Raw genomic sequence first — 24,159 nt, 5'->3', positions numbered from 1 at the left:
GGATCCCGACAGTCCCCAAAGTCTTTGCAGTCCCCCAAAACAAAAGTAAATGACTGCACGCGCACACCCCCCCCCCAAAAGCCGGCAAACAGCTGACCGACCAGGCGGAAACGTGGCGAGGCGCCGCGTTCAATCCCCGCGCTACTTCACCCTAGTCCGGTAGGTGCTGGCTCCTGTGCAGTCTTCTATTAGTGATCCCGCCCGTTGGTATAAATCCAAAATAGAAACAGTCGCCGGATTGCTGCCGTTCTGAGTCCGCTGACAAGACCGCCGCCTGTCAGCGCGCTCCAAACAAAAAAACCTTGCGTCACCTCTCCCTCGTCACCTTTTATAACCCGTGACACGTACAAATAATAACAATAATAATAATTATTATAATTATAATACAGGACAACACATGATCCCAACTCAATACAAGTGTATGCGAGGCTGCATCTATCGTAACTGGGTATTTACGACACTGAAGTAAACGTTAAATACCTCAAAAACTGAAGGGGGCGCTAAAAGGGAAAAACTACATAATGGGGCTTTAAGAGCTAAAAACTTCTCAATGCATTCCTTCCACTTTTTGGGCAAATTCTGTGAAAACAGTCGGGCATCAATTTCCAAATGCTTATAAGCTTGTAGTAAAATACAGCTTATGTTTTCCAGTTGAGGGTTCATGTGATTTTCGCCTCTAGTTGAAATATTTTAACTTTGAGGCGATAATTTCTTAACTCGGGCCAATAAGTTCTTGAGTTGCGCCGCACGGCATCGCTGTCCCGCCGTTGTTGAATCAGAACAAGACGGAGAACACGCTTATCGTTGCCGTTTGCAGGCACCCGGATCTCTTTAATACAACCTCTTATGAGGACCAAAATCGCAGAGAATAAAATGGGCATGGGCGATGTTATATATATATATATATACAGGGGTGCACATAAGTTTTTCAGTGAGTTACTCAGGTGAGTACCGGGAGATGGTGGTTGGTACTCACTCCATATGAAGCGTCAGCTATTGTGACGTCCACCTACGCATAGGAGCTCTGCGGCGCGCGAGACGGAGAGCCGAGAAGTGTTAACGCGACACGTAGAGTAGAGACGATCAATATCAGATCGGTCAAGTACGCAAAGGCGCGAAGTAACACAAGTGGCATTACGCATTGTTGATTATTTTCGTGCATGCGTACCTGCGTACCAGTTATGTGCACCCCTGTATATATATACAGTGTTTCGGCAAATGGTCGAGTGAGTAAACTCGTGCATTTGGGCGACGCGACAAATCGCGTCTTTTTGGTGTGGACGTAGCATAAGACCTAATTTCGGTGAAGTCAGTTTGGGGATTGCACCACCACACCCACCTCTTAACTCTCTTCTATATAGTGTAAAGATTGGTGCAATTGTTTCATTTGAGGGCTGCAACAACCAATCTATAAAATCGATTATTAAAACAGTTGGCAATGAATTTCATTATCGATTTGTTGTGTCGCGCGATTAGTTGCGGAGATGTTTGAGTATAAAAAAGATAAGTTGAGTTGAGCGCGGAGCAACAAACAAAAAAATTAGCTGAGCGGACGTACAGGAAAGACCACAATGCTGCGTTGGGGAAAGCCTATCGGTGTTGGTATGCTGCACCCGTCATCAATGTTGTTGTGCCGTTGTTGAATCTAACTGGCTGCTGCTACTCTAGGAGCGCTGGAAGGGGCAGTTACTCAGACGAGGCGGTGAAACTCACCGAGCTGTGTGAGCCTACGGGTGATGTCATGTACCCAAACACGAGGGCGTTGAATGTTCCGACGTTTGTGGGATTTCCACAACAAGTATAACGTAGAAATAGTGGTTAAGTCTTCCGTGGTGGATGGCGGAAATGATAACTGTTTTCACAGAGCAAAGCAACAGAGATAAGCCACGCCCCCTCACTGACGCGAATGACGTGATTAAACCACAAATAGTCGGGCGACTAAACTCACGAGAGTAAAGCGTTGTCAGGTCTGTTTTTTACTAAATGGTTGAAAATTAAGATTTTTTTTAAATCCGTTTATTTTTAAAAATTAAGCGCTTCTTAAAATAATCGTGCGTTGCAGCCATACTTAATTAAAATTGCAGCGGATATCTGAAACATCGGTCTGCCATTTACAAACGGCTGAGAAAGTGAAGTTGCTTTTGTCAGCCCGTCATGTCGGGCCGGTGCATTATTTAGCTGACAGTCCGCAGTCTTTAGCCCAGGTAGCTCATCTTCTCAGAGAGGTGACAGGAGCTTTCGCCGGGCAATAAAGCAGCCCTACACCAAGACCGACTCCTCCCCCACTGCTGCCAGAAGCCCGTTCAGTCTCAGTTGACACACACACACACTCACACACACACACACACAAACGCATGTCGTCAGTAAGATGTTGCACAGTGTCTCTTGTAGACCTGCTCTCTTTGAAGTCCTGGATGCGGTGCAGGCTCTAAAGTACATTGAGAACATTTTAAGTTCCAGGCTGCAGATGGGATGATAAGTACAGTTTTTTTCGTTTGTTGAAAAAACCTTAATTCCTAGCAGATCTGTGAACCTGTAGCTTGCCGCCTTTTTCTTATGCACACACTACACTTACATTTTACTTGGTTTCCTTGAATTTGAAGTTTACTCGATGAATGAAGGGAATCAGAGAATTTGTCTCGGACATCAATTTACAAAGACTGATTGATTGATTTTGGGTAGCACGTGGATGTTGCTGTATAGTTTTTCCTCCAAAATGTATATGGCTAATCCAGAGTACCCTGAATGCACATATGTGAATTTCATATCCATCTTCCCGTAATAAAATTGAAAATAAACCAAGTATTGGGTTGCTTTTAACATTCAATGCATAATGGCAATCATTGCTTTTTATGATGCGTTTCAAAGGGTAATCATGACAGTTAACCCTAGATGCTCTGGCTTGCTAAGTCAAGTTGGTTATTGATTAAGTCTTTGCATTATTGGTCATCTGACAGTTAGCAAAGATGTTTCTCTTTGCCACATCCAGCAATGCTTACTAAACTGCCGCTCATAGCCACAGATTAGCAGCCACTCTTTGATGTTTATGTTAATGTATGAGACTTTTTTTATGGTGCTCTGGTCTCGTCAGTATGTGCTCGCACCTGTGGCCACAGGCCAATACGGGGCTTATTTTCATTTATGTGGCTCGGTCTATGGGAAATGGGCAGCCGCTACACACCCTACTGTCCCCCTAGCAGGGTTTCCTTTTCCTTTCTCTGTGTGTAAGATCACCAACCCCTGGTTGAGTATTATTCAGCTGCATTAACTGGCGTCAAGTGTTAAAAAAATTGCCTTCCACCAGCGTGGCGAAGCAGTGGCAGACGAAACTCTGGATCCGGCTAATGTGTCAACTGAGGTGGAACTGATGGAGATGATGAGAGCGGCGGGTGGCAGTGGATACTATCCAAACAGCCCTGCCTTGCAACCCTCCTCACCTCTACCCCTTTTCTCCCACTGCTCCCAACCTTAGTCACACAGCCCCAAGATGTTCATATCCTCTCTTTCAGTGTCAGACTGCAAGAGCGAAATGAAACTGTTTCTGGCCTCTCAGATAGTGTAACTATAGAAACTATTTGTTCTTGTTATTTTCTCTGAAGTAGCTGTGGTCTTTATAAATACTGTGCAGCCAATCACTGCACAGCTTTACAAGTGCCACTAGTTTTGTACATATTGAAGTAATCAAAGCTCCTCTTATAAAGCGCCATATTAACAGTTTTAATGTACTACAAATCAAATGCGTGGAAAACGTCATGCTCCCATTCATGTATCCATCAAGGTCTTCTTTTTAATGTTTTAAACTTTGAACAATGATCTCATTGAGGCTCTACAACACTAATCGGTAAGCAATAGTTAATGAATCGTTTAACTTAACAAATGAGAATAAGCATTTGTAACGATCAGTTTAAAAGTACAAATATATATTCAAAAGCTGCTCAAAACTCGGGAATGGCTTTTCACTGAAAGGAGAAGAGCTTGTCCACCTTAAAGGTGTGCCCACCTGAAGTGACCTTGAGCCAGAGTTGACTAACTTTAGAGCTAACTCCCTTTGAAATAATCAGCAGGTTTCAGGTGATTGGCACGCAAGACACGGGAAATTAACTTTGGTCTTGAGGAGTTGTGTCATTTATTCACCAATAAATAGGCTGCACACACTGCACTGATATGTTCACAGCTATAACAATACTTCTCTCTCACCCGGACACTTGCTAAAGTTGCAACAGACTTGCGTTACACTGCCTGAAACCCTGACAGGGTAACGTTGTACCAGGCAGACACACAGCTAACGACCTCATAGCTAAACTAATTGATACGGTGGAGACTTACTGGGAAGGTGGCTGCATTTGTCCATGACGCGTCTGTGAAGGCATACTTTAAGATTTTTGAAAACATCAGATACTTGTTATTGTTCTTCCCAACACTGGAGTGTTTTCCAAACAGCACAATGTTTAGGTGTAAGCTCTGGATGATGGGTGAGCAGATTTAACTTGGTTTTGATGTAGTCTCACCACTTGTTGTCGCTGTGTTGAACTTGTTGTGTATAAGCCAATTTAAAATCTACCAAATACTTTTGTAGAGATGCAGCAATTGTGTTGGCCAATTTAAACTGAACTGATTCAAGATTTTTTTTTAAACACTAGAAAAGCTGCTTTGGTTAAATAGAAGCGATTCATTAAAACATTATTTTCAATTATCTATCGTTTTTTATTCCAGGCTCCAGAGAAAACAGTGTCCGGAGCGCGGTCCGCCCCTTAGTGACCTGTGCTCTCGGGCATTTGTATCAAACTAATTTTCTCCCTGGGCCACATCAGCATCATAGTTGCCCTCAAAGGCAGGTTGTAACTAACACTGTATAAACTACTCCCTAATATATTGTTAAATAACTGTCTTTTGGATTTGATTATTGTTTATTCAAGTGAAAAAATATTGTACATTCAAATGGATTTATGTTATTAGAACATAAATCCATTTAATTTAGGGTCAAGAACCCCACATTACTCTATCAAAGATCAAACTTTAAAAAAACAAAAGACAAAGATCAAACGCACGCTCTTACATTACCTTTGTACAAGGGTTTTTTGTCACAGTTGAGAAGGACAAAACTGGTACAACAAATAATTGTGAGCTGCTAAGAACATGTGACGGATGTGGTTTGGGGCACACCTGCTCACATACCTTTAGCGAGCACTGCTTGGAAACTTTGGCAATTTCTTCAGCCAGAATTAAGCTAGCTTTCATAGCAGCAGCATTTTGGGCTGTATCTTTAAATGGCCTTCCCTCTGCATCAGTCTCTCTCTTCTTGGACATTTTTGGATTATTTGTCTTTTTCAATTCAATCACTTGTCTTTAGTTAAGTGCTGATATGGAAACACTGCTTTCTCGCATTAGGATCCCTCTCCTGGATGGACAGAAGCAAAAGATGTCATGTGTACAGCGTATCAGAAGGCCATGGCAGGAGGCCGACTCACCAGGCAGGAGGCATCAGACGGGTCCAATGGACCCTATGAGACGTGAATTCAGAAAGACTCCGGGGAAGAAGCAGTTAGTTTTCCAATTTAACCGGATAAATTATAACTACTCTAATAATGAATAAATATTCCTCTCATTTCAATTACAACTAGAATGGGCACTCGGTAGAGCGCATACCTTCGCATATCACAAGATTGGGCATTGAATTATGAACATTTTGGCATTAGTTGCATGCCAATTGGATAGAAATTGACCGCGCTATGGTAAAAAGAAGATTTTGACCTTTTCTTGACCTTGACCTTTGAACCGATCATCCCAAAATCTAATCAAATGGTCCCCGGCTAATAACCAATCATCCCACCTAATTGCATGCGATTCATGACTTTGACCCAATCGATCCCAAAATCTAATCAAATGGTCCCCGGATAACAACCAATCATCCCACCAAATTTCATGCGATTCGGTTAAATACTTTTTTTGTTATGCGAGTAACACGCATACAAATAAATAAATAAATACACGGCGATCAAAACATAACCTTCCACATTTTCAATGCGAAGGTAAGAAACATTTTATATATTAAAAAAAAGTTTATCTTAAAATAAATTACTTCAATTTTAGAAAAATAAATGTTACTTAATTGTCTTTGCCCTGTTGCTTTAAATGTAGTTGATTCAGGTGTCAACAAAAACGCAGAGATATTATCCTCTATCAAATGTGTGTGCAGGGACTAAATCTGTATTAAACCACTTGTTTCAGCTCAATTTTCTTTGTTGACATTATTGTTGGACAGTGAATGGATGTGTTAGCTCTTCGATCCTTTCTGTTTCCGTTTCTTTATTTCAGATGTGAGTCGTTACGTAAGAGTTGATCTTTGTCTCGTAGTAAAGCTTCACATTTAATGATCGTCACGTTCTATGAACACATGAGACATAACCGCTCTGTCAACATTTAATAATTCTCAATTATTGATCAGTACAGGGTCCAGATACAACGACATCTGGGTCCGGATACGAACTGTGGTCCGACTTTTAGTTAGGGTTGGGTACCAAAATCCGGTGCCAATATGGCATGACAGTCTGATATCCGTTTTTTGTCAGTCAGTGCGTTTACATGATGGTATAATTCGAATCTTGCTTTAGTTGGACTATGCTATCTTTTGGGCGATCTGCTGTTATCCCAATATACATGGCAGTGAGTAATTCGAATCATTGGCCGAAAGCATGTCATACGATAGGCGGCGCTGTTTTCATTACAACTCGTGGTGATACAGCCATTTCCGCTTGACCTCTTCACCACCACCAACAACAACATTTCGAGAAAGATGGCGAACAGAGAGCGGGACTACATCCCTCTACTATTCTTCCATGGTGTTAATAGGAGTACAGCGAATGCAAATGGCGCTATTGGCTGAGTTGATAACGGAGAGAAGACGCCGTCGCCGAAGGTACACGGAGAATTTAATTTATCGTCTCTTTCGACTTCCGGGTCACGACATGGGAGGGAGGGAGGAGGGCGGCGAGATCTCGAGCATGCGCAAAGACGCAAAGTCCAGTTCCGAATCGAATTCAGAGTTACATGCCGCGAGAGTCGAATTATCAACTGGATCGGACCGAGCTATCCAGGGGTGTTAATCGGACCGAAGTCGGACCGCACATAGTCCGACTAAGGTGTTTACATGAAACGGATAATTCGATTTCAGTCCGACTAAGCCAATAATTCGATTGCATGTAACCGCACTGACTGCTCCATTCGAATGACTTTTACAGGGAATATGGCCGAAGAGGTTTTTTAAGTCGTCATTCTCAATTGTCGTTTTGTGATTTGTTTTCTTTAAAGTATCCGTTTAGGCACCGGTATCGTTTTAAAAGTACCGGTTCAGCACCGGTATCGAAAAAAACCCGAACGACACCCACTTTAAGTGACCCCTTCTTATACAATTTTGTGTTTTAAACTAAAATGCATCAATCTGGTGCATTCTTAGATCTAAATTAAGAGTCTAGAAATATGAAGGACTTTGCTCTTGTAAACCATTTTGGGTTCAAGTTTTGCATCTCAGCCGCCTTTGACTTTTTGAGCCAAACTAAAGCCGGTCACCGGTCACCACTTTGGAGGACATGTGCATGAGGAGGGCAAAGCCAGCCATTGAGTGTCAACATATTTTCAGTTCATTATGAAATGTGGTGGTCCAAAATAGACTTGCGCACCACCAGAGTCTAGGTTATTCACGAGAAACAACACTGACTATAATTGACGACAAGGCTCCAGACCAACTTTTCTCACCACTGTCCTGAAAAATAGTTTGTGCCGTTCAGAAGTCTAGCGGCTCTGTCAGGCTGTACTTATGTTCTTATTGGTTATTGCTAGTGCTTCTTAGCTGAGCATGTTAGTTGGCACTAAACATTAACTCAAGCTGGTGTGGATTAGAAGTTGTATTAGTTTTGCAGGTATTAAGTCAAAAAGCAAAGTCTTTGACACATTAACATTTTTACAATGTGCAAAAGTGATCACTACATTCCTTAGAATTCATTCTGATTTCTAAACAAAATGTCATTAAAAGCCAACCTGATGACTTGGAAACAGGCCTAGATTGTCATAGTTTAATGGGCAAGGCCACTTGGGCGTTGGTGTTGTTGATGGTTTGAGGACACAAAGGTCACATGCCACAAGGCCATAAAATGAGGAAATAATTAATTTAATTACAATTTTATGATACATAGGTGGCTAATATAACTACAAATGTTTATAAATAATGTTTTATTTACAAATGATGAATATTTGTAAATTGTGTATTGTTGATCTGTACTTTTGTATATCTCCAAACAAATAAATAATGGTGTAACACTGTGACACCAAATATTTTCTGAGCTGGTTACTGTCCTGTGAAAATCTTATCCTGTTACCCCCCCCCCCACCCCCATCTCACTTAATGTTACTCAATAGAAATGCAGAATTTAAAAAAGGACGCCGGGGTCAAAATGACATATTTACTGGAAAAAGGCAGCGAAGAAACCGTCGATATCCGCTGTGTGAGTGGGGGATCACGGCCACTGAGGCTGCAGGGGATACGATTTGTTAAAGGACATCAAGGCCAGACAGAAGGGCAAAAACGTCCATGGCCGCTGTGGCTGCTGGTGAAATTCCTGCCCTTCTCTGAACTATAAATGTCAACTTCAGGGTGGCCCGAGAGTAAAATCAGGTGTTCACCAAAGGATTCATCCACAGTGGGCCATGAATTCTGAAAACTATCTTTGGACTATACATTTCTTTACTTTTTTTTAAATTTAAGGTTTGACCAAAGTGTTAGACCGACAGACCGACATTGCCAAACATAGAGCTTTAAAGGGTACCTGTAGTGCAAAACAACAACGTGCTACATCCATTCGGCGCATCAAATAAATCATATTTACCCCGCCGCTATTGTCAACAAGTCACGCATAGCCCGAGGATTTACATTTCTTTGTCAACATTCCGAGTCCGTGAACGCTTCAGGGCGCAGCCATTTTGCTAGTTATTTACTCCAGCTCAAAGCTAACTATGACGTAGAGTCGTTGAAAGGAATTCAGCCAATCCGGAGCCACTTCTACACGCGTTGCTTCTTGGGATAGATCGGTGGCCTCAAGAATTACACAATCTATATCAGGGGTGCTCAATACCTCGATCGCGGCGACCTGCCAGTCGATCGCGGCGTAGTATTGGTAGATCGCATGACATTAAAAAAAATTGGCCCGCCCCCCTGTCACTTTCTCTATAGCGCCACATTACAGCAGCAGCACGTCATTTCTGTCTCTGCGTGTTGCGTTAACAGTCCTCTGCCCGCCGTCTCGTGCGCCGCGGAGCTCCCGACACCGGTTTGCGCGCATCGACGGACGGAGCAAAGAAAAAGTCACTAGCACCCCCGAACATGTCGGCCGAACATTGCATCAATGAAAGACATCTCCAGCGCTGGCTTATGCGCGATGTAGCTATCAAGCTCACGCTTTTGTGTGAAGCAGATGAGGTCTAATGACACTATATCAGGGCTCTCAAGTCTCACGCATTTCGGTCTTATCTCACGCACTCCCGCCACACATCTAATTCCTCACGCTGAAAAAACCTCTCGGCTATTTAATGCTTGAATGCAGGGGTGCTCAATACGCCGATCGATTGTTGAGTAGAAATAGTCACTAGCACCCCCCCCCCGTCGACAACTCTTTTCGGCTCGATGCCGGCGCAACAGTCAGCTGTATCGGGTGCTGATGGAAATCTCACGCTTGCCTGTCTTCAAAACTTGAGAGCCCTGCTATATCATCGGACATAAGTTCGTGCTCTTTACAACAAATGCACTCTATGTCTGTTTTCTGTGGCACACATTTCCCACAACTGCACCAAACGTCCGCCGACTTGCGTGCACGGTCCGCACGGTGAAGCATCTGGACCGGCGGTCCGTCGGCATCAACTTCAACAGAATCATCGCTATCATCGCTGTCACAATTCACTAAATGGGGATAGTCTGCTTTTAAAGGTTCAAACAAGTATCCAGTTGCTGAATCAGACAATCTTTCATCGTCCATATTATCAATCTCTCAGCATTTGTTTGCGGCGCCGACGTTGTTTATATTGGTATCTGAACACATCCGCTGTGGCTGGCTGTCGATCTATCAACGATCTGACGTCACACCACCCGCGACATATTCAAGCTCCAGTGCAATGTCGCATGTCGGAGTTGAGGACTTTGAACAGCCTAAACTACGTATTGTTATTGAATACTGGACCGTCAGTGCATGAATAACCTTTAGAAACACATTATCTTTTGATCTGGCTACATATTGTTTTGCACTACAGGTACCCTTTAAGTCACATGAGTGGGACTTAAAACAAATGATAAAAGCTGGGCACTATTTTCTCAATTGTTTCCTGAGTGTTGAGTTTTTGAAAGGCATACAAAACTTAAATGTGCATTTCTTTAGATATGACTTCCATGACAAAGCATGCCTCTATTCTCAAAGTAAATACACTGATATTATGTAAGATAATGTTATCTTCGATAAAAAATTGTTATGATACAAATCTGAGTGGTAGATTTTGTTTCATATGGCCATACGGTCTTATTGGTTATTTTTGGTTTTGATTTTCCAGATAGTTATTATTCTATTTTTGCAGCTTAACATCTCCAGCAAGTACTGCTGGATGTTAAAGGCACTGACTACTTTCACCATATTTAGCCTGGTCCATTACAAATCTATTATGGCCCTTTAGCATTGCCATGATTGTGGAGCAACTTTGCTCCCTCTTTTCTTTGGGAGAGATTAAGGAAGGGGTTGGTGAAGAGATACGATCTCCATCCATCTCTCTCTGACTCTGGTAAAGCAGCAAAGACTGACGAGACTGCTGCACAGCCTGTTATTATCTCTGACTGAAGAGTCTAATTGAAGATTTTCATGTCACTGTTGAAAAGCTTCGGGTGAATGACAACCGGCAGCCGCCATGTCCTCTTCAGGTGAGAAGAGTGGTACTCGAGTGTTGGGCTTCTGTGGTTAGTGGATGCTTCAGTTCTCTTGGCATGTGATTGCTTGCTGCTGGATATGCTCATCATACTCTTGTATAAGAAGCAAGTTCAAATTGTACACTCAGCCTTTTGAAAAGAGTAACCATGCTCAAGGCGCTTTCTCTCTTTTTCGCTCCACTGTATCCTCTCCATCTTAACTTTGTGTGGCTTCAATCTTGTTACTGAATAATTCTCAGACGAGGCCCAGGTGCTTGATCTCAGCTGCGCACCGTCCATGTCTCTTGCGCTACTTTTGAGACGTGTTGCATTAACCTTGTGCGGTTAAAGGTTGGGCACTCCATTAAAGCAGGTTGCTAAATGGTTACGTTCTCCTTAATTGCCACAATAATTTATCGATGAGGGTTGGTTTTTGGTTCAACCTTAACCCTGTTGCCCCAGACGCTGAGCTAAGCGTGTTCGAGGGTATGGCACTCGCACCCTCACGTGGAGGACCTTTGCAAAGGGGTGTGATTTGAACGGCAAACCTCATTAATTTTCTATTAATGTGTTCTGGTTTACTTTTTCTTCACAGCCACAAGAGTGTTCAGTTTAGGGCTGCAACAACGAATCGATACAAATCGATTATTAAAATAGTTGGCAACGAATTTCATTATCGATTCGTTGTGTCGCGCGATTATTACGGCACTCAATAAGTCGCGGAGTATAAAAAAAGTTGAGTTGAGCGCAGAGCGGCGCAGGAGAAACAAGAGCGGAGCGGAGGGAGAGGACAGACGGAACGCTGCGTTGTGAGAGCCAATCAGCGCTGAGCTGCTCCTCCGTTAGTGAATCTAATTGGCTGCTGCTGCCCTCGTGGCGCTGGAAGCGGAAGTCCTTCACGTCGTCGGAGACATTCACGGAGCTAAGTGCGCCTCCGGGTGACGTTATGAACCCAGACACCAGGGCGCTACATGTCACGACGTGTGTGGCATTTCCACAAGAGTATAACGTAGAAAACGTGGTTATTTATTCCGTGGCGGATAGCGGAAAATATTTTTCACCGGAGATAAGCCACGAAGCCACTCGCTGTGAGCGCTCCGCGTGCAGACAACATTTAACGGCGCGGAGCAGCGCGTGAGCTCTGATCGTGCGCTCTTTTAATGAAGTATCGATACTAAAAATATGCTAAATCACATCGTTTTTTAACGTACGGGTACTTTGTTAGTATCGCTACACCGTGCAGCGCGACAGCAGCAGATGTAGCGGACTAATATTCAAGCTAACCTAACTTCCCAAACGCCGTCGACATCTGAACGCTGATTGGCCGAGACGCGACACGTCCCATTAAAGATGTTCTATTGCGAAGAGCACCACTTCACATTTTTTCGGCGTCTCACTGCAATCTCAACGTCAGCGGGCCAGGTGAAAAGAATAATAAATCGGAACGCGTCTGATATTGTTCAGGGGGCCGGACCACATGGGGACCACTGCTCAGGAGAGGAAAGCTGTCAGTCTGTTTGTGACGGGTTCATGCACATCCTGACCAGTGGATCTCCAGGACCTTTCCATGACTTTAAACCGCATTTCCATGATTAAACATTTTGTGAAAACTGTCTATACGTGACAAAGTGAGAAGATGTAGTATTTAAACTAACAATGAGAATTCCAAAGCATACCGTATATATACCGTGTAAATTAAAATTGGAATAAAACAAATTTGCATTACTTTTCCAAATATTTTGGGATTTTATTTTTTTCAATTACTTTTCTAGGCCTGCTAATAGCCATTTAAAAATTCCATGACTTTTCCAGGTTTTCCATGACCGTACGAACCCTGTTTTGAATAAAGGGTTGAAAATTATTTTGTTGTTGTTTTTTTATCCGATTAATCGAAAAAATAATCAACCGATTAATCGATTATCAAAATAATCGGTCGTTGCAGCCCTAGTTCAGTTACAGCAGACTTTTTTCCTTTTTTAGTGTACATTCTCCCATCTACGCAAAGGCATATTTCTTGTTGTGTTCTGTTTCCAAAATGTGCACTGGAAAGAAACCGTGTTATTCTATAGGTGATTTTATTTCTGAATGTTAGACAAATACTTGGAGAATAACACAAGTACGGTTTACTGTATTATATTGTTGCATGTCGAAGGAGCCTGCAGGCTCACTTAAGTTGGTAAGACTTTTAAGGTGTACCATCAGTTAAACCTGAGTTAACTTGTGTTGAAAGCCAACACACCTGCACATGTAACCTGATTTGGGGAAGCTTTGTGCGATGTGTCATGGTGTGAGAGCGGGTGCCGTTAGACTTTTTGTCTGTTCTAAGCAGTGGCGGGCCGTCAGGGCCAGCAAGGCCTTCTCTGCTGGCCTAAACATCATCAGAATATATATTTTTTTCTAAATATATTTCCCCACAAATATGTATTCAATTATTTCCCAGAGTAAGAGTTATTCTCTTAATTTCATAGCGTTCCTCTTGGTTGCGCTGCTGCCAGCGCCAGGTTGAGATTTGGAGGGCTGGTCTTTATGTTAGATCTTTTATCCAATCATATTCAGCCATCGTGTGTTGCCAGGGGGCTAAAATCTGCCCTTAGGCCTTCAGAATCAACATTGCGGGCGCTGGTAGCTTCAAGTGAATGGGAATGACAATGTTGTGTCAACCAATCAGCTTTAGAGTTGGCTCCTTTAGGCCTTCTAGAAGGCCCCGGAACCGGCACAGGAGCCAGCTAGCAGGCGGAGTGCTGCACGTCTTTTGATTGGATTACCAATATTGAGAGCGGGCCTATGGGCAGGTAAATGGAGAACCTCAGAACTAGGAAACTGAATTTGATAGACTGTACAACAGAGTCATTGAAGTCCTCTTGAGGAAAGAAAGAAGGATGGATTTTGTGTTCAAATAATCAGTCTTTGGTGAGTAGGCATACAATGCATTCTATTTTTATTAAATGTGTCTGTATTTGGCAACAAAAAAAAATGGCAAATAGCCTATGTTGCAATTATTGTTTTTCTTTCTTGTAAAAAAAAATGGCAAATAGCCTATGTTGCAAATTATTTGTTTTCTTTTCTTTATTTTCAGTAGTTATGTGTCTTGTGTGTCTTTATCATTCTGCTTTTGCTGTGCGAAAATGCCCGTTTAATGTGAAACAACCTAGTAGTGGTTTTTTTTTTTTTTCCCTCCCGGCGCCGCGCATGCAGCGCACAGACGGAGAGCCGAGAGAAATGACATGCTGCTGTAGTGTACGATCATCAACATCAGACGGTTGTTTTTTTTATAAATGAACAAAGACGTGCTATAGAGAAAATGACGGGGGCGGGCCAATTTTTTTTAATGTCATGCGATCTACCAATACTACGCCGCGATCGACGTATTGAGCAGCCCTGGTCTAGAGCCATGGCGTAGCCGAGGTGAGTTCTACCGCTGGGGATGAACACACACTCTCTGTGACCGAGCACAGTGTGAGGAGGGCTCTGTTGAGGGTGAACACCAGGAAAGCTGCAGGTCCAGATGGCATATCTGGGCGAGTACTGAAGACCTGTGCTAACCAGCTAGCTCCAGTGTTCACCACAATATTCAACCTCTCCCTGGCTGAGTCCGTGGTCCCCGCCTGCTTCAAGAGATCCACTATTGTCCCTGTGCCCAAGAATGCTTCTCCAGCATGTATGAATGACTACCGACCGTGGCCCTCACCTCGGTGGTCATGAAATGCTTTGAGAGGCTGATAAAGGACTACATCTGCGCCTTCCTCCCTTCCTCCATGGACCCGCTGCAGTTTGCTTATCGCCCAAACAGATCCACGGATGATGCTGTCTCCCAGGTACTGCACACCACACTCTCTCATCTGGACAGCCAGAGGGGGCTATGTGAGACTACTGTTCATTGATTATAGTTCAGCTTTCAACACCATAGTCCCTCCAGACTGGCGGCAAGCTGATTGAGCTGGGACTGAACACCCCTGTGTGCTTGGATCCTGGACTTCCTGACCGCCAGGCCACAGGTGGTCAGGGTGGCAGACACACCTCCAAATCCCTCACCCTGAACACAGGATCCCAGGGTTGCGTCCTCAGCCCCTACTGTACTCCCTGTACACACATGACTGTGTGGCCAGGTTCAACTCAATACCATCATCAAGTTTGCGGATGACACAGTGGTGGTGGGCCTGATCTCCGACAACGCGAGAAGGCCTACCTGGAGGAAGTTGCTGATCTGTCACCTGGTGCCAGGACAACAGCCTCATCATGAATGTCACCAAAACTAAGGAGCTGATTGTGGACTTTAGGAAGGTACAACAACAGAGGACGTACTCACCACTGGGGATTAACGGGACTACTGTGGAGAGGGTGAGCGGGTATAAATACCTGGGAGTCCACATCACCGAGGATCTGACATGGTCAACGAACACAGACACTCTGGTGAGAAAGGCAAGGCAGCGCCTACCACCTCAGGCAGCTGAGGAAATTTAAAGTTTCCCAGAGGATCCTTCAGTCCTTCTACTCTGGAGCTGTAGAGAGCGTCCTGACAGGAAGCATCACAGCCTGGTTTGGCAACTGCTCCGCTCAGGACAGGAAGGCTCTGCAGAGAGTAGTGCGTTCGGCTGAGCGCACTATTGGAACTACACTCCCACCCTGCAGGACTTGTACACCAGGAGGTGCAGAACCAGAGCCGCAGGATCATGAAGGATCCTCACCACCCCAACAACAGACTGTTTCAGCTGCTGCGGTCAGGCAGGCGCCTCCGTAGTCACGCTGCAAGAACAGAGAGACTGAGACGGAGTTTCTTTCCTCAGGCCATCAGGATTGTGAACTCCGACCTCACCAGGACCCCCATAGACCCACACAACTGCCCCTCTTAGGCACACACACACACACACACACACACACACACACACACTTACTGTAAATATTGTGTTGTTTTTTACTTGTAAATAGTGTGTACTTGTTGCCCTTGCACATTCCTGCTGAGCATTGCCACTTTCATTTCACTGCACACCCTGTGTGTGTATGTGACAAATAAAACATCTTGAATCTTGAATCTTGAATTAATTCGGGTGGGACTGTGTAGGACCTCACTGAAGGCCCAGGCCCCAGGCCCACGGCCCGCCACTGGTTCTAAGCAAGGGCGCATCTGTATGTACGTGTGTGCAGAGACACAGCGCAGGTGTGTTCTCTATGCATCTATTTATTTATTTATTTATTTACCAGTTTACCGTAAGGATAGGGGGAGTATAAATCTCTATTACTTATTATTTATTACAAATTAATATCTATGATTTCAGGGTTATCCCATTTTTTGCTGCATTATACAATAAAATAGCCTACCGTTTATAAAAAATGAACTTAAATGAAATGGTCCATTACATTTTTTGGAGATTTAATCGTCTAGATCAGCGGTTCCCAACATTTTTTGTTTCCGGTTTCGTGTAAGACGATATTTTCACGGACCGATCTTCAGTGTGGGCGATAAATATAACGTAATAAATGACATTGTAGAAGCGCAGGAATGAACGCGGTAGACAAGGTTTATCAATTGGCTGCACACCTGTGGCCGTTTATTCTTGTGACACGGACATCTCGTCACCGTTAACCCCTCTATCCAAGGAAACGTCAGCTGGAGCACCAAACCTGGGCACGACCTCTGGCCAACGCGTTGCTCGGTCTACCCTGGTAATGGCTTGTGTCTGAAATCCCAAGACGGATGATTGGGTCCCACCAGATCCACATTCACATGATCAAACCTCCTTTCTGGAACCGAGAGAATAACCTGGGAATAATTGGTCATGGCTGACCTGTGGAGATGTCCCACAGGAATGTGGTGCCTGTTTCGCCCAAAAGAACCTCCAATTCCAGTCCCGTTGTTGCTGTCCCCAATTACTGAACCTCTTTAACAGCTTTGCCTTTATGGGCTTGAAAAGGGGATGCATCAACCGCGCTGCCCGGGGGATAAAGCAATGGTAAAAGTTCACTGTAGCGTCGGACGGGCACAAATCCGTGAAACACAAGGGAGTTTGTCAGTTTGAGACTTTTATTCATCTTATTGATCGCAGCTGGTTGAGTCTTTGCTTTGTGGCCGTCTGCTCCCCTCTCGTTCACCAGCGAGTCCTGCTCTTATATGAGAGGCAAACAAAACCCAAATTGAATACAGCCCAGGCCACTTACCCATCCCGGCCCCGTTCCTTGAGCCACATCCCCGCTCCTCCCACTCTGCAGCTGTGCTTAAACACACCCCGCTGCCACATTCACCATGCCTAAAAACTCCTGCAGGGCCCACACTGTGAGCGGGAACCTTCGATGGAAGGAGAACCGCCCTGTCTTTAGTGATGCAATGTCCAAGGAAGTCTATGATTGTCAACCCAAACTTGCACTTAGCTGGATCAACCCTTGTTGATTGAGCAGGTCAAACAAAATCCTGAGGTGAGACATATGCTCGGTCCTTGATGAACTAGCAACCAGGATGTCGTCCAGGTAAAAAACAAAAGGCAGGTCCCTAAGCGCAGTGCCCGTCTGTCAGGATGTCCACCTTGATGCCGGCACAATGCTTATCTATGCCCCAGGTGTCGCACAGAAAGCGCCGCCCGGATGTCCTCCTGGATGAGCCTTCCTGCTACTGAGCGCCGGCCCCAGCATTTCATGTACTGCTGAAATTGCAGTGAGAGCGGTACCTCTTAGCCCTCGGCCCTAAGCTAGCATTTTATCCATCAGCTCTGACAACTTGTTGGCCATTCAGCAAAAGCAGCCGCCGAGCCCCCTTGGAGTCACAGTCCCAAAGCCTTCAACGGATGGTCTTTCAGAGTGGCGTACTAGAACTAGGGATTGTCGAGGATGCTCACCACGTTGCCCACTGTCGAACTGCAGAGAGCTGCCACAACATATTTCGTAGCGTCCAAGGTAATGTCTCTGAGCGCTTCAGCTTGAGCAAACCAAACCAATGCATGCGTCTCCCAAAAATCCGTCAGCTCCAGTAGTCATTGTCACCAATGTAGAAGGGCAGGAATGAACGTGGTAGACGAGGTTTATCAGTTGGCTGCACACCTCTGTTCCACTCACAAACAAATCACCAGTGACACTGACATCTCGTCACCTTTAACCCCTCAATGCCATCCCGTTGCCCTGTGTTTTCAGTCTCCGGCGGAAGATGTAGAGACTTTCTGCTGTCCTGATGTCAGTGGGGAGCTCGTTTCACCACTGAGGAGCCAGGACAGCAAACAGTCTGGATTTCGAGTGATTAGCTCGAGGTGCAGGAGTCACAAGACGATTGGCTGTTGCCGAGCGGAGCGAACGTGCCGGGGTGTACGGTGTGACCATATCCCGGATGTAGACGGGGCCCGATCCGTTCAGAGCACGGTACGCCAGGACCAGTGTTTTGAAGCGGATGCGGGCAGCCACCGGTAACCAGTGGAGAGATCGAAGGAGCGGAGTGGTGTGGGTGAATTTCGGGAGGCTGAAGACCAGTCGAGCTGCTGCATTCTGGACGAGCTGCAGAGGTCGGATGGCCTTAGCGGGTAGACCAGCCAGGAGGGAGTTGCAGTAGTCAAGGCGTGAAATGACCAGAGCCTGGATCAGAACCTGCGCCGCCTTCTGAGTAAGAAGAGGACGTATTCTCCTGATGTTGTGCAGCATGTACCGACAGGAACGCGCTGTCGCAGTGATGTTGGCCGTCAGGGAGAGTTGACTGTCTAGTGTCACCCCGAGGTTCCTGGCAGTCAGGGTAGGGGCCAACACAGAGCTGTTGAATGTAATAAAATGATACGACCGGCATATAAAGTGCATACAATTACAACTCACCATTATGCCGAATTAGTGGGAGTCCTGAACTTGTTTCTCTGCAACGAGCAGGTCCCATCACGGGGTAATGGGAGGTGATGACACCCAACGTGTTTTCTTTATATCCACTCTACTCCGGAACTTAGTTTTGGTTGCTGTCACTGAAGAAAACCCCGCCTCACAAAGGTAGAAATTTAGAAATGAAAGCAGGGTGTTCAGTGCTTTTTTGCCGATCTCAGGATATCCTACCTTGATATTAATCCAGAACACTGGCAGAGTTGTCTGATTTTACTTTTAAGGTCAGTCACTAGATTGTGAGTTTCATTTTGGGGGCAATGTGTCATGTGACCTTTTGACATGTGCCAAAAGGTTCAGACGCACAGACGGATGTATCCGGTAATTTTTCCAAATAAAACGTCTTTTCGACCTTGACAATCAATCCAAACTTTCTGGACCGCTGGTCTAGATTAATCCACGTTTTAGTACTTGATAGATAAATCAATAGAACCTGTTTGGTAGTCCTAGTTTTGCTTTTGGAAATTTAGTGATTTCTTACCCAACAAGTTCCTCAATAAACATGTTATAATTGTAAGTGACAGATGATGTGTTTGAAATTCAAATGTAATTGCTTTTAAGCCCAATCACAATTTTGCGTTCAGTGGCTAATTTGTATTTCTCTGTCTCTCTTTTGTAGATCTTGTGTCTCTCTTTGATCTGGAAAACGACCTTCCGGATGAGCTCATCCCCAATGGAGACTTGGGAATGGGAATGTCCTCTAATGGCGGTCCAGGTGGAGGGGGTCCTGGTCTCAACTCCATCGTCCCTGATGCAGCTGCCAAACACAAACAGCTGTCTGAGCTTCTGCGACCAGGAAGCTCCTCCATCTTGGGAGGTGTTCTCAACTCTGCCAGTCCCCAACAGGGCGGCATGGTGGGAAGCCAGCTAGGTGCCGTGCTTGGTAAAAGTCCACTTGGGCAGGGTTCTCCCAATCACCAGTCTCCCCAGACCCAGAAAGGAGGTAGTGCTGCTGGACAAGGCAATGGGGGCATGAGCTTCAACCAGGCCATGTTGAACAGTGGGCAGGGCCATGGGGTCATGGGCCAGACGGGACAGTTAATGAATGGGGCTCTGGGACCAGCAGGCCGGGGCAGACCTGGCATGCAGTACCAAGGCCAAGGAATGCAGGGGGCACACGGGGGTGCGGGACCTGGTGTTGGAGGTAGTGTGTTGGCAGAGAAACTCACCCAAGGAGGGCCACAACTGGGTGCACACAACTCGTTGAATGCTCAGCAAGCTGGAAACATGAATAAGGTGAGGTTACAAATTCAGCCTAATTGGTCCCACAACTTGTTTGCTAAGACACACACAGGGCATGGAAGATTATACAGATCTGTTGAGCACAACAATATCTAACCACTGTACATGTGAAATTTGCATATTGAATGTTCACATGTCCAGATTTGTTCAGTTTTTATTTCAAATTCTAAGTATTTAATGAACCTTCGCAGCCCATATTAAATAGCTTTAATTATCTTGTGCTCATCATTTCTTGGAATAATAGTATTTTTTTGCTGCCGATATAAATTGATGATCCATACTGGCAGATACAGATCTTTTTGTTGTTTGATTATACCGCTGGTCTAAAAGACATTTTTACTGCCCCTGTCGAAAAAATATTTTCAACCGCTCTGAAGTCAGTGTAAAAAACATTTTATACTTTTACTTCATTATTGTCATCATTAGTGTTTCAATTTCTATATAGAAAGAGACAATTCAAATGAGAAGGAAATAAAAGATTTGAATTTGATGGATTAAACAAATCTTGTCATTAGTAGGTCTAAGGATGAATTATATGATGCTTAGAGCTTAGTGTAAACGGGTCATAATTCATCTCCAATATCTAATTATGTTGCTGTGAAAACATCGACTTCCAACAACTGGATTTATTCAAGTTTCTCACAAACACTATTTTATAGTTTGGGCGCATCAGCAGGGCCATGGCAGGACGCCGGCCCACCAGGCAGGAGGCAGCAGACACAGCTAGGTCCAATGGACCCTGTGAGACTTGAAGTCTCATGATGTAAAATTATCAGAGATCAGTGACTAGAAAAGCATAAATGCCAAAGTCCTGATTGCCTATTTTACTGAATATTGTGTCTCAGTCAAACTTTATTGCACCCTGTGATGGTTAACAGTAAACTGTGAAATTAATCCACGGTTTGCATGCATGCTGAACTACAGGGGGATCTAACTAAGTTAACTAAGTTAAACGCTGCATACTTTCCTCTATATATTTTATATTACTGTGAAAACAACTATCCGTACAAGTTTCTCACCCCAAACTAAATTTTAAGAGATTACATGTACAAATCATGATCATTTGGTGAAGTGGTCGAATGAGGTCCATCTGACCAACGAGAAAGACTAGCATGTCTTATTTCCTTTGCCTAACTTATCAATTATCTCCCCCTCACGTTGTACTTATTTGTTCTACCCGCATCTTCCGTAGGAAGCAGTCACCCAGTTTATGGGGTTCGATCTGTAGTCAAGTGCATCAGTCTTTGTGCGTCTAACTTGACCCACCAGAGTTTTGAAACCAGTGTTGACGTTGTGTTTATTACCTCTTTCCTTTGCCATACAAATGATGCAAATGCAACAACAACTGCAGTTGAGTGGTAGTATTACACGGTTAAGCTTTGTTATTATGGTTTGTGAATGAAAAATACTACACGATAGGTTTATGGTTGTAAATATTATTATTAGGAAAACTTACTATGAAGTGCTCAATTTCTGAAAAGGTTTCCCTGTTTTTCTCAGGGCTTTGTAGTTTGACAAAGCCCTAGCGCCCTAGTTCTCACAAAGATTATTTCAACAGCCATTGCCACATGAAACAAGCCCCTCCTTTCCCATACAGACGTAAACAGCATAGGCCCCGCCTACCTATACCACAATGTTGTGGTTCTGTATTCGGTACAAAAACGAATGTCTTGATGCGTGCCTGAGTTATTTTACATTTCATACAATACTGGATGATAATTTACATTGTTTTCTTCTCTGTATTGCCAAACAAGTTGCGACGATAGTACAATACACAGACGGGTTAAACTGCTGATATCCCGTCAGCTTCAGTGGATGCGCAAAACAGTTTACTCTCTCCAGTTCACCCGCGTGCGAGAGTTAGCAGCCTCGATGTTGAATGCAATGTCGTGGACACCTGCAGCCACTTTCTCAATACGTCCAGTTTAGACTATTAGTCGGTGAATTAAATGCTTCAGCTCCTCAAGACCAAAGTTAAGTTCCCATGTCTTTTAATGTGGGCCAATTTATTCTCATTTTGGTGACAATCCACGACGTTTTTGCCAAGAATATTTAAAAAGAATTGTTAAATATTTCTTTTACTTTTGATGCTGGTCAAAATCAGTCAAATGTATATTTTGTCAGTTAACGGTAAAACGCTTTATTCTTAACATCCATAAGGTAGAGCTCAGGCAATGTTGTCTCGCAGGTCACAGATTCTTGTTATGAGTTGTTTCATAATTCTTTTCTTGTTCCACGTCTTCTGCTTATTGGCCAATAAAAGTACTAGACTTGTGCAAGGGATAGAACAGTGTACGTTCTTGACTATAGCCTCAGGAAGAATATGAGTTTCACCGTTATACGATGGTTGCTGTTTGTTTAAGAGCCTTTTGGATGGCAATAATTCATTCACATTTTTTTAATGAAATGATTTATTGTTCATCAATGTATAATATTAATTTTTTGTTTTTCTAAACTGTCACTGTAGGTGTTTCTGGGCCTTTGGTTGGTTAACTTATGTAGCATCAACTAAAACAATGTTCACTTATATTCGTTGCCAATTTGAAGATTGCAATCTATTACAACGCAATGGGTTTGAATTCAGTCAATAGTTAAGTGGTCATTTTTGCAGACATCCTGGGTATTCCACTTGATCTTGGCATGTTATATTCCTGGGCTGGTCACTTTGTGTCCTCCATGATCATTTCTACAAAAGGCTCTACAAACAGAACTAAGAAGTTACCTTCATAGAATTGGTGAAGTGTATTCACCAACCCACCGATGAGAGAACTTGAGCTTGGTTTAGACTGACTTCCCTGATAATGTTAAACGGACCCAATGCAATGTCTTCTTAGATGCTTTGCACTGTCTTGCACCAATGAGTTTTGCAAATAAAATATTAGACTCTTTTTTTAATTCCCTGGCCATCTTAAGGTTACCAAAAGGCCTCTACACATGTGTCATTTTCCCCCCTAACTTTTTAAAGTGCATACACTGAGAACATGGTGGCAAAATGATAGCATGAGTTAAAAGTTACATTGAGTAATCATTTTGTTATGAAGTCATACTCTAGTCAGGATATATAAATGAATAGTAACCAGTCATTTCTGGTTTTAGATATTATTGTTGATGCTCATTGTGTTCTCTTTGCTTTCTTTCCCCCCAGGTAAGTCTGTGTCCTTGCTAGTGTTTCACCCCCCCCCCCCCCAAACCATATTTTTCTTCTCTCTCTTTTCCTGGCATATATGACGTCTCACTCGTGGCCTTTGGCCTTTGATAATGGAGCAGTAAATCATCTTTAGAGGAGCTGGTTTAAGTGTTTTTGTTTGGGTTGGGGAGGAAGGTGAGAGAGGAAGAAACAGAAAAGAACATGCTAAAAAGAAGGGGGGGGGACTAGAGGCCTACAGTGCTGTCTTATTCCCTTGTGACAGTCCTGTAGTACGCGTGGACCATCGAGTGGGAGAACCCTGAGAGGAGGATGAGGCCGTGCTCATGTGTGAATGGGAGGGAGGCAGCAGGCAAGCATCTGTGTGTTTCTGTGCAGCGGAGCCTGGGAGGGGGGAGGGGCAGGCGGCAGTGCAGTGCTCTGCTCAGCTGTTGAGCAAGCTGATCTTTCGCTCTGTGTCTCCTCCCTTCTCTTTCTCTGCTGGGCTGGGCTTGCTCTGTCTGCCTGAGCACTGCTGGCAGTTGGGAACCTCCGCGAAGCAAAGCAGGCTGCTGCTATGGCCACCGTGGAGAACGACAGGCAAGCAGCAGACAGATGCACGCGAAGGCCATTGGACGATATTGCTTTCGAGGGCTTGAAAAGGAAGCCAACTATTACCTTTCCTAGGCTTATTAAGAAATACAAATTATTTTCTCAAGATTTTTGGAGGTATGAAAGGGTATTTTACTTTTAGTGTTTATTTTTAGGAATCTATTTTTTTTCTTCAAGCAGCGTATTTTGGGTTTTGTATTTTTAGCACTAAATTTTTTATTTTCAGTATGGAAAACAATCGTTGTACGATTCATGTTATATTCTTACCTGATGCTCCTACCCCTATGAAACAAAAGGATTACAAGCAGTTCAATAAATCAATGTGTTTTTTGTAGAAATAGAATATATAGATAAAATATTAAACAAATAAATTGATCCTCCGTACAGATTAAGACTTTTAAAAACATAACATTCT

The 24,159-nt window shown here is 44.0% G+C and overlaps 1 protein-coding gene across 3 annotated transcripts in view; it reads left to right on the top strand.

Annotated features, from left to right (window-relative positions):
* crebbpb (CREB binding protein b) overlaps positions 1-24,159 on the top strand; it is a 47,108-nt gene that overhangs the window by 4,088 nt on the left and 18,861 nt on the right. For 2 of the 3 annotated variants that reach the window (XM_056407189.1, XM_056407188.1), the window contains exon 2: positions 19,386-20,002. In XM_056407189.1, coding sequence (XP_056263164.1) covers positions 19,386-20,002 — 617 coding nt within the window. Of the gene's footprint in view, positions 1-19,385; positions 20,003-20,032; positions 23,733-24,159 lie in introns of those variants that run through there. The other variant, XM_056407190.1, reaches the window with a different exon arrangement.

This window comes from Pseudoliparis swirei, chromosome 23 (genome assembly GCF_029220125.1).
Source record: "Pseudoliparis swirei isolate HS2019 ecotype Mariana Trench chromosome 23, NWPU_hadal_v1, whole genome shotgun sequence".
NCBI classification, from domain to species: Eukaryota; Metazoa; Chordata; class Actinopteri; order Perciformes; family Liparidae; genus Pseudoliparis; species Pseudoliparis swirei.
Note: the sequence above shows the minus strand (reverse complement) of the source record. Positions and strands in the feature narration are given on the sequence as shown.